This window comes from Onychomys torridus, chromosome 9, assembly GCF_903995425.1.
Source record: "Onychomys torridus chromosome 9, mOncTor1.1, whole genome shotgun sequence".
Lineage (NCBI taxonomy): Eukaryota > Metazoa > Chordata > Mammalia > Rodentia > Cricetidae > Onychomys > Onychomys torridus.
This window is the reverse complement of record NC_050451.1, coordinates 5,979,702-5,990,923: the sequence shown is the minus strand read 5'-3', so window position 1 is coordinate 5,990,923 and position 11,222 is coordinate 5,979,702. Positions and strand designations below refer to the sequence as shown.

Below are 11,222 nucleotides of genomic sequence, written 5' to 3'. Positions count from 1 at the left end.
ACAGGCACACCAGACTGAGGCAGAAATCTCTATGCAATGTGGCCTTTGGAATCCATTCTCTTCCACCACAAGGAATCATCTTCCTGGGTTTCCTGTCTGCACATTGACACATCGGCCTGTCTCATCGGCCCCTGCAGACCCCCTCCACATGAAGAAGAGCTGTTGACTTGTGCGTGAGTATTTCAGGAGACTTCCTGGGGCTCTCTTCCCTCTTCAGGGGCTCTTGGCCTTTCACAGGCCACAAAGCTCCTTTCTGGTTGGTGACCTACCCAGCATTCTTTACCATTCTTCTGAAGAGACACAGGGCCTGGAGGTGGACACTCGAATTGCAGGGGACCCACATTTGCCCACACCCGCAGTATGGAGATAGCAGGCCCCTGGTCACAGAACCGACAGGCTGTGTGACTGGGACCAGCCAGATGTGTCCAGGGAACCCTGCCAGAGTCAAGACCACTGTGCAGTCACCCCACAACCTATCACTTCCTACCCAAAACCTTCAAACAAGAGAAAGGGGGTTGTTGCCAGTCTTGGCTGAGGGAGTGAGAACCGGTAGATGTTCTACTAGTTCTGTGGTTCTGGAACAATATGAGTGACTGTCTCCTTTCCTATCATGAGATGTCACTTCTTGGTGTCTTTCAGAGGTGATCTATGCCACAGTCCTCGGAGTTGACAAGAACTCCCCAGACAGCTCAAGAAGAGTGCTGAGGGGAACGAACATACTTTGTCCCAATGCTGCTTGGCCTGGAAAACAACAAACAAACAAGCAAACACCCAAGAGCCTCACCATAGAGCAGTCTCCAGAGCCACTCAGTGCCATTGGGAACTGTCACCAAGAAAAGCCACAACAACGCAGCCCACCAGCAGAACTCTAGAGTGACTCTCTCCGGGTGTCAAATGGCTGCAGGCCCCACTTTCCCTGCCAGATCCATGAGGAGGTGGCCACTCCTTGTGGTTCAGAGAGTTGCAGGGCTGAGGCTGAGAAGCAGGAGGTGGGCAGGGCTCCAGGCTGGGTACTTTGGACCCTCATACACTCTTCTCTCCCTCACTCTGTTCCTTGGTTGGGGGGGTCTTGTCCTGGCTGCCTTCTGGAGGTGCCTGCTTGGAGGCGGGGCTGGGGCTGCTGCTGGTCGACGGCAGGAGATTGGCTGACTGCAGAACCGCTTCTGAATGCTCGCGGGCCTTCATGCGCAGGGCAGCCACGCTGGCTGTGCGGTTGCTCTGGCAGCCGTAAGTGGGGAGGAAGGAGAGCCCCATGGGGTCTGGAACACAGCAAGAGCACAGTGGGCCTCCTAGAGGAAAGAAAACAATAGGCTCCATCAGTGTCCACACCCTGTTTCTTAGGGCTGGGGAGGGGCTGGGCCCCAAAAGAGGGACATTAATTCCTTTTGGTTCCAGACACTAGACTGAGGACAAAACCCCAGGTCACCAAGGATGCATGGCTCTAGGCATCCAGTTGGTTGTCCAAAGCATCAGGAGACCTGATCAGTCTTGGTCCTCTCTCTCACCAGCCATCTGTGTTGTCTTATTCCAGCATTGGCTTCTCTGAACCTTAGCTCCTACTTTGGTGAGGTGGAAATACATACATACATACATACACACACACACACACACACACACACACACACACACACATATGTATGTGTATATATATATATATCCAGGATTGTTATGAGGGTCTGATGAAGTCATCCCACACTCCCAAACTGTGTGACAAGTCACCCATGACAGCTCAGTGTGAGGCTTTGCTGGGTACCCAGCCACTGTGCCAGCTGCTAGCTCGAAACCATTCACAGCTTCCATGTGAGACCAGAAAACAACCCATCCAAGAAGATCAAATCTTTGTGAACCATGACTTTGCAGGGACCACACGGGGGTTGGGGGAACCACATGGGATATAAAATGAAATGGTGGTATGGTCTGCCTGCAATGTTGGAGAAGCTCACCATGTGCACCAGCTCATTACAGGTGTCAACTGCTTAAACTGATTATCTTTCCAGTTATAAGAATTCTTCTCCAAATGCCTGCAAAGTTGCTGAGAAGACATAATGCTCACTAAGTCAGTTGGATCTGGCCATTCGATGAAAAGAACTGTTGGCTATTGCTTATGGCCCCAGGGCTGAAAGGACTGAGCTCTGGGGCTCTGAAGTAGTTGGTGGAAACACATTTAGCACAAACCCATGCCATGGGTTATTATTCTTCCTCACTTGTGGCCTATTGGCTGGCAAAGATGAGACATACTGCACTGGGATTCCTGAAGGGTCCCAAGCCAGAGCTGAGAACCATGGAAAGACTAGAACCCCCTGTGGCCCTGTCCCCCACCATCTGGGACATGCCCATAAGTGCTTGTGGCTGATTTTCCACTCTCTGAGCATGGCTTGAAATACCCTCTTCAGGCCACCTCAGAGCAATAATCCAAATATAATTCCAGTGCCCACTTAGCCTTCAAAGTCATGAAGGGGTGTATCTCAGAGAGACCAGCCTCTGGGGGTGACCTCAGCAGTAGGCATCTGGAAGGCCTCCACCCTCCTTTCCAAGGGACAAGCTTTGTCTCTCAATGCCAGGGCTGGGCAACCCTCCTCCTCTTCAGCATATTCAAGGATTTGCCCTTCTTTGCCCATCCTGCTCAAAAGCAGCAAGAAGATCCCCTTGGCCCTGCTCCCCATCGCCTCTCATCATCAGTATGGCCCTGAGAGGAATGAGTATTCTTCCTTGCTCTCTCCAAATGAAGACTCAGAATCTCCATGCTTTATAGAGGTGGGAACAGCCGATTCTGGCGCCTTGGTTTTTAAATGAGGACCTGCTACACAGGCAGCAGCTACCAAGATGAGGGGGACACATACCACCAAGGCCAAGAGCACAAGGGAATTCTGAGAACCATTTTCCAAACCCTGACTGCTTGGCTGGAATCTAACCCGAGGTGCGTTTGATCAAGCTCTGAGCCCTGCCTGTTGCCTATTCCCAGGGGCTTCACACAAAGTGGTATGCTGACACATGCCATAGTGAGATGTCACTGCAGAGACTCCGTCTTCGGTGGGAAGGATGTCTGTGCTGGCGCCATGATCTGGGGACCTCCCTTAGGAGGCCTTCTCCCCTCCAAGTTCCCTTCCCAACAAGGTACTTGTTGTCTAAGAAGGTGTGAAGAACCAAAGTTGTGAAGAGACCAAAATACTAAGAATTTTGATCGCTTTGGGCAGAAGGGATAACAAAGAATTTGTGGTTTTCTCAGTTTGGAATGTTACACTGTTTTTTTTTAAGCTTTATTTATTTATTATGTATACAGCATGTCTGCCTGCAGGCCAGAAGAGGGCGCCAGATCTCATTACAGGTGGTTGTGAGCCACCATGTCCTTGCTGGGAATTGAACTCAGGACCTCTGGAAGAGCTCCTCTTAACCTCTGAGCCATCTCTCCAGCCCCACACTTTTCTATAAAGATCACAAACTTCATTTAAACCTAGAAACCTTTGTTAACGACTAGTAAAAAGAGAGAAGACTGGAGAAGATCCAGCCTTCCGAGAGGAGGCCAAGCGGCATGGAGCCCAGGGTCGCACACAAGCTGAAAGTCCCCGAGAGTGAGCTGGGGACCTGGAAGAGGCCATAACTTCAGGCTTAACAGGCTCAGCCCTAAGCAGCCACTGTTTTGAGCTACTTAAGGAAGGCTAGTTTTGCCACAGAACAGGACTTGCTCCAGCGTGTCATGTGAGATAGACGCTCTGTGACTCAGGTGACAATTTCCTTCTGTAGAATACAGAAGTGACAAAGCTTCTCCTGAGGCCACAGTCTCCATGCCCTAGGTGACACCAACAACGGTCTCAACAGTCTCCAATAACTTCAGTCCTGGCCCTCTGGCCCCAGATTTAGAGGTGAATAAAAATAATTCAGAACATAGTTTGTGGCCCAGTTCTCATCCCACCCCCACCCTAGACAGATGGGGAAACTGAGGACCAAATGAAGTCAAAGGCTCTAGGGGACCCTATGATTAAAAACTGTAAGTGCTACACACTATGGAGTGATGTTCTTCTTTGGAAGGAGACACTGACCCATGTCACAACAAGAAGGGACCCCAAGGACTTGATGAGTGAAATTAGCCATTAGGAAGACGGTGTTCCAGGATTCCAGTCACAGGGCATGCTAAAGACAATCGACAAATCGCTCTGGGACTGGGGCAAGGAGGGACAGGGGCTACTGTCTAATTGACACAGGTCTAGTTTTCTGAGAGGAAAAGACTTCAAAGATCTCACAAAGTAAACAGTCATCCCTCAGCATTCATGTCAGACTACCTCAACACCAAAACCCAAGGATGCCTTAGGCCCTTATAAGAAAGTGATAGTGTTTGCACAGAACCCATGAGCATCCTCTCACACACCTCCTCTCATCTCTGGATGATACAAGCGTTAGGCAAGTAGCCATCATACTGTATTGTTTAGGCAATAATCACAAGAAAAACGTGTGCCTAGGTCTGCATAGATCCAAGTTTCTACCTGCAGGTGGTTGAATTGAGGAATGTGGAACTCTGTACATCCAGGTATGGTTGCATATTTGACAACATTGAAATGTACACTTAAAAGTGATGAAGGTGTTGGAGATCTGACTCCACAGTTAAAAGCAAAAAATGCTCTTGCAGAGGACCCAAGTTCAGTTCCCAGAACCCACATGAGGTGGCTAACAACCACCTGGAACTCCAACTCCAGAGGATCTGACACACTCTGGCCTCCAAGAGCATAGCACTCAAATGCATATACCCCTCCTGTAGACATACATACATATATACATACATACATACATACATACATACACATCATTAAATTAATTAAAATAAATCTTTTTAATGTGGCTAAGACAATAAAATTAGTTAAATGCACTTTTCCATAACTAAAATAAATTTTAAAAATTGACAGGTTCAAAGGATGGGTCCAACTAGTAGTCCAGGAAGATAAGGACCACAAGAGACTCTTTTCAAATTCCTACAGTGACTGAGGACTTCTAAAGTCCCTGGGGCAACCCCACACTGGCCTAGCCATACATCTTCACACCCACTGGCTAATTCCCTCAACCCTGAAGGCTTGGTGGGTCTTTGACTAAAGCAGCATTGCAGGGTTGTAAACCTCGTCAAGCTGGTACATGCCTACAGATGAGACTGTGAAGCAGGGCACCGATTCTCAGATGGACACTGACCACTGGGTTCCTAAGGCATCCATCAATGGTCAGGGTATCTAAATTAACTCACAAATGCCTGAACCCCCATCCAGGAAAGCTGAAGCATGAAGCCTCGGCAGAGGAAGAATGTCCAGTGGGGTATCCAAAAGGGTCTTCCCCTTGTCCTGCCCTGCCCTGCCCTGAATAAAATCATGGAAGATGTGACTAGCCAGGATGGAAATGTGTATGAGACAGACAGGAGACTGTCTATGTGATAGCATCAAAAGCAAGCAGAAGACAATGGAGTCAGGATGGGATTTAACAGGGAGAAGTGTAGAATCTGTGATCTGTGACCAATGATCCAGTTGTCCAAAGTGAAACCTGGTTTGTCCCTGAGTACGTTGTCAATGTGACTTTATGGGAAACTTGTTGTGACCACATAATGTTATAAGCTGCCTTAATAGAGGCAGAATCCACAGGAATGAGGATGGCAAAATCTTCTTCCTCTCGGGTGGCTATACTTTGCCTTTAGTCCTCCATCAACAGATTCCTGCCATCACTCTAGGAAAAGGGGGTGACACTCCATATTGCTGGGTACACACACACATATTCATTTAAGTTGCCATCAGCCAACATCTCCCTTAAATTTCACAGCCATTTTTAAACAAAGAAAACAATGACTTCCACGTAGAATCCCTATAAAACTAACTCTTGATTTCTCAGTAATCTTGCAAATGAGGACAGGCCACCAGATGTCTCCACAAGTCATCATCCCAAATAGCTTCCATGGCCAAAACACTCCCGAGAACTTGAGACAACAATGGTGAACTTCATCCTCCCTGTTCCCAGAGCAGGTGGTCATCAAAGAGCTAAAGTGGAAACACTCAGGCCAAGACTCAATGCCCATGAGAAGTCCATTCAAAGCCTTTCCCCGGTGCTTCTGGGTTCTTGTATATGCATTTCTGGCTACAATTGTCTGATTTAGAAAGCTATCACAAACAGGGGGAAAAAATGTGACTGTTGACAGCAAACATGTAGGTGGGTAATATAGAAGAGACAAGATTATATAAACAGCCTTAAAAAAAAAAAAAAAAAAAACTCAACACATAGAAACCTAAGGCTCTTTAGTCCTAGAAAAGTCTACAAAAGATTATCTGAGGACGAGGGAGGGAGCCCGTGGGTAACATGCTTGCTGAGTAGGAATAGGGACCTGAGTTCAGATCCCCATGACCCACAGACATACACATAGAAAAACATGTGACATCGATTTGGCCAGAAGAGAGGCTCAGCGTTCTTCTCTAGTGCATCAAAGAAGTAACAAAGGCATTCAGAAAATGCACACAGCAAAATCAAGTCATCATTGGAGTTCAGAAGCTCAAGGATAAAAGGATGTCTCTCGGCCTGTCGAATTAGAAGAAGGTAGTTTTTGAAGTATGACCCTTGCCCAGTGATGCAGCCAGGACCACAAAGGTTCCCCTGTTTGTGATGGGGTCGCACACCAATGAACCCAGCACCAGGGAAAAATAACACAAGTTGAAAATGCACCTAATAGAGCCAACAACCTAGCTCAGCCTGACACCTGCACATGCCCAGAACATGTGCCATAGTTGGGCAAAAACATTCAGCACGCGGCCTATCAGAAAGTGTTTAGTCCTTCAGACAGTTTCATGAATACCATACAGAAGATGAGAATGAAATCATGACTCCAAGACCTTCCATCATTCAAGCTTCTTAATTCATTCCTACTTCATAAGTTACCACTGAGATCTAGTCTAGAAAGTAGGGTGCTAAGTCCTCAAACAACTATAACTTCCATAAATCCTGAACAAAGTAGAGGGCAAGTGAAAGTCCCAGCTCACAGCTTCCTCCAGTTTTCTGTTCTAATCGGCCTGACTTGTTCCGAGTATCCAGAGGATGGCCCCAAGAACAGGAGATGGGCATCAAGATGCTCCACTGAAGTGACATTCCCATCTATAATTTCCCTACCTGTCATGGGGACAATTCCTGCACTCTTTCGGCCATGTATATTCCTCCACCAAATTTTCCATCTGCCCCAGAAACAGAATATTCATTCTGTTATGAGAAGTTTGAGAAGATAAACAGATGTTCAAAGCTCCTGATTTCTAGACCCGGGGAGTCAGAAGGGATTAGCTAGAGAAGTTATCATTCAATCTTTTTTTTTCCCTTCTTCTTCCCATCTTGTTTTGGTCTTAGTTTACCGAAATCCAGCATCGTGATTGGGCCAAAAATTAAATTCTCTACAAAAGAAGACATTCTGGTGTGACACACGGCAATGAGAACTGTGAGTGGCCTACTGGTCAATACTATATCCAGAACATGCTGCTGCTGTGTTGAACTTGCACTGTAGGAGAATGGCTAGTGCCATGGAAAAGACAAGAACTAAATATCAAGCTAAAAGCAGGTTTAGGGACAGGAAGTCAGAGTGTTCCAGCTTTGACATATATGTGAGCCCCCCCAAATCTGTATATTGAGGTCCTAATCCTCACAGTGATGTCACAGGGAAGCAGAGCCTTTGAAAAAATGATTAATTCACAAGGGAAGCATTCTCCCTGTAGAATCTCAAAGGACTTGAAAGGTGATGGGTAGATGATAGATAGATGATAGATAGATAGATAGATAGATAGATAGATAGATAGATAGAAGATACATACATACATACATAGATGATTAATAGACAGAAGGAAGGAAGGGAGGAAGGAAGGAAGGAAGGAGGGAAGGGGGAAGGAAGGAAGGAAGGAAGGAAGGAAGGAAGGAAGGAAAGGAAGGAAGGAAGGAGGGAAGGAAGGAAGGAAAAAGAAAAAAGAGCACACACAGCTGTGCACAGTATCTATGGGGATTGGTACCAGGACCCCTGAGGATAGGAAAACCCATGGATGCTCAAGACCTTTAAATAAAGTGGCATAATGTTTGTTATTTTTCACACTCCTCCCCTAAACTGTAAATCATTGCTAAACCGTTTATAACAAATACCTAACAAAATGAAAGTGCTGGGAAGAGAATTGTGCTGTATTCTGTACATACAACAAGAAAAAAGTCTATGCATGCTAGTATAGAGACAATTTTCTATTTCTTCCTCTGTGGGGTTGAATCTGTGGGTGTAGAACTCTCAGTTACAGGAATCCAATAACATGCATATAGAATATTTAAAATTATATACAGCATGTTGACTTTGTATCACAGGTATATATAAATTTAGAACATTTAAAAAATTTTAGAAATATAACATTTATTAATTTTAATAATAAATTTAAATGTATAAATAAGTTACAGGGTAAAAAAAAAAATGTTGCACAAATACCAAAACAAAGAGGTTGGTTCTTTTTGCTGGTTATGTATCATCTTTTATTTGCGTTGTATTGTATTTTCTAAGCTAACCAGGTATTGCTCTCATCAACAGCATGTCTGGTACTTCTTGTGGCCTCTGCTTTCCGGCCTGCTCCCATGCAGACAATGGGACAGATGTTGCTCCAGTCCCCCCTGAAGCTGCAAAGGAGTAAAGACTGTCCTCAGCTCCCAGCAAAGACTCTGAATGGCTAATGGCCTCCAGCTGCACCAGACTATTAGTACAGACATGAAATAAAGCTGAGGATGCACCATGAGAATCACCCAGGAACACTCCATACATCTCCCACTCGGTGAGAATTGATATACCTAAGTCCTGTCACATGGGACCCAAGCAGCCCCCAAGCCTGCGACACCCCCCAACCTCCTCCCTCTAGCCCACCAACTTCTGCCATCATGCAAATACGTGGTCCTTACACACAGCCTGAGAATTGTTTTGTTTGGGAAAATACTACCTCCTGGACACTAAATTAAAACATACAATTAGATTTCCATTAAGTTACAGCAAATTCTGCTGAACTGCTCTAATCGGCCTCTATCCCTATATGACATCATGCTTTAAAGGCTTGGCCTGAACATAAATACTTAATGTAATAAATACAGTCTGAAATATTTGATCTTCTTGGCAGCTTAATTGATCTACTACAGAGACTGACAGGAAAAATTAAGTTAGCGCTGTCTGGTCTCTGCCAATAGCACAGTTTCCTCCTAAAGGGCCATGTGACCCATGTGGGTGGCAGGTAGTGCTCTGCTACACTGTTTCCTTGTTGAACATTCCAGTTAAATGTAAAGTCGAAAGAAAGCAGAGATGCACCGACTAGTGAGACATTCCTTACCAATGCTGTAGTCCCTTTTGTTCCTAACCAGATAAATAAATGAAGAACCATATTTCTGAGCCCCATTACCTATTCCCTGAATTCTCGAGGAGAATCTGTATGGGTCTGTGAGTAGATGCCCGTGATATTTTCAGCCTGGTTTTAGCAGCTGTGGCTAGGTGTGTTTGTCATAACCAGCTACACTGCAAAGCCAAATTCATGCTCAGCCACTGTCTCCTACTATAGACCCCTGATTTTGTGTTCCTGGTCCTGCCCTGTAGTGTTTCAGCCTTTGCACCGTGAGATATTTGCTTGTGTGTTTTCATCACGCTTCCAAGCTTGCTGTAATACCCTTCTCCACCCCGTGATCCCAGAACCAAAGGGTCCCATTTTCATACAAAGTAAACACTCGGGGAATATTTAGGGGATGGAGAAAGCGAGGAACAATCTGTCCTTTCTAGTGAGTTGGCCCATGTCAGTCTCTCAAGATTTCTATGGTCCAGGTTCCAAGTCTCCTCATGGAAGGAAACCCCGTGGCTACAGCAGAGTCACACACTGTGATTGATACCAAGAGCACAAAGCTACTTTGGCAAGTTCCTATAGTGCTACTAACTCTGAATCACACACTACCTTGATGCCCTCTACCACATATAAATCCAAAGTCTCCACATTCACTCATCATTCAGAAAACATTTGTAGACAGGGGCCAATTCTACTCCCAATCGCCATCAGGTTTTTGATGCTGTTCCAGAGTTAATGAAGGCATCCTATTTCTACCTGAATGCTTTTCCAGAGGTTTTGTTGTTGTTCTTGTTTTTGTTGTTTTGTTTTTTGTTTGTTTATTTGTTTTTCTTTTAAATACATGAGCAGCTCCCAGATCTGAGAACCCCTAGCTAGAGCATGTATAGGCTGTTTTTTTCTGGCTGCCTCTCTCAGCCTCTGGCACCAGCTGAACACTTCCTCTCAGCTCCCTGCACTCCTGGGCCCCATTGATTAGCAGGAAGGGCAAACCCATCAGCACCCATAGGAAATGACTTCCAGAAAATGAACTGTAGGTTTTAAGCTAGAAGATGACAGCAGGTGCCTGACAAAGAAACAGAATCAATCCGAGAGCCTGGCCTGGGGTCTCAGAGAGGGACACTCGGGTGTCCCTCTGACTTGGCTTGCCACTAGCAGATGTACTCTGTGACCTTGAGCAGTCCCATTGCTTCTGCTGGCCTCAATTTCCCCCACTGCTACATGGAGAGATGTTCACCAAGGAGGTTCCTTACAAATCATGAGTGTCAGGTTCTCTACCCCTCCAGAATTTGAATGTGCACCCCGCCACACACCGCAGCAAAGGTCCATGTATTAGTAAAAGTTGGTCCCCAGCCTGTGGCACTGTTGAGATGGTGGGAATTTTAGGGGGTGAGACTATGAGAAGAAGTTAGGCCATTGGGGACATGTCTTTGAAAGGCAGATTGAAATGCTTACCCCCTGCTCTCCCATCCCTTTGCTTCTCAGCTGCCATGAGGCACAGGCCTCCTTCACCACATGCCCTTGCTGAGACGTTCAATGCAGCCAAAGGCTCAAAACAATAGTACAAAAGGACCAAAACTTCAGAAACCAGGGGCTGAAACAGACTTCTCTTCCTTTTAAGTTTAGTGTCTCAGATATCTGCTCACAATCCCAGGAGCTAGCACTGATATAAATAATGAACAATAGCCAGGCAGAGAGGGAGCTAGGGCTGACCCAATCACTTTCCTCATGAAGAATGACCATGTTCTGTCCCTCAGGTTTCCCCGTTCCCCTAAACTCTTGTACTAGGGAATCCTGCAGGGCGGCAACTTTCCCAGGGCATTGTGCACTGCCCAAGCACCATGGGCCTCTCTCACTGCCTCCTGGGGGCCAGGAGGCCCTTCCTTGGGTGAG

At 46.2% G+C, this 11,222-nt stretch overlaps 1 protein-coding gene across 1 annotated transcript in view; it reads right to left on the bottom strand.

Moving 5' to 3' along the window:
• Nucleotides 1–342: 342 nt before the first annotated feature.
• Nucleotides 343–11,222, bottom strand: part of Drgx (dorsal root ganglia homeobox) — a 29,050-nt gene continuing 18,170 nt past the window's right edge. The window contains exon 7 of the mRNA XM_036199956.1: nt 343–1,289. Coding sequence (XP_036055849.1) covers nt 1,024–1,289 — 266 coding nt within the window. The 3' untranslated portion in view covers nt 343–1,023. The remainder of the gene's footprint in view (nt 1,290–11,222) is intronic.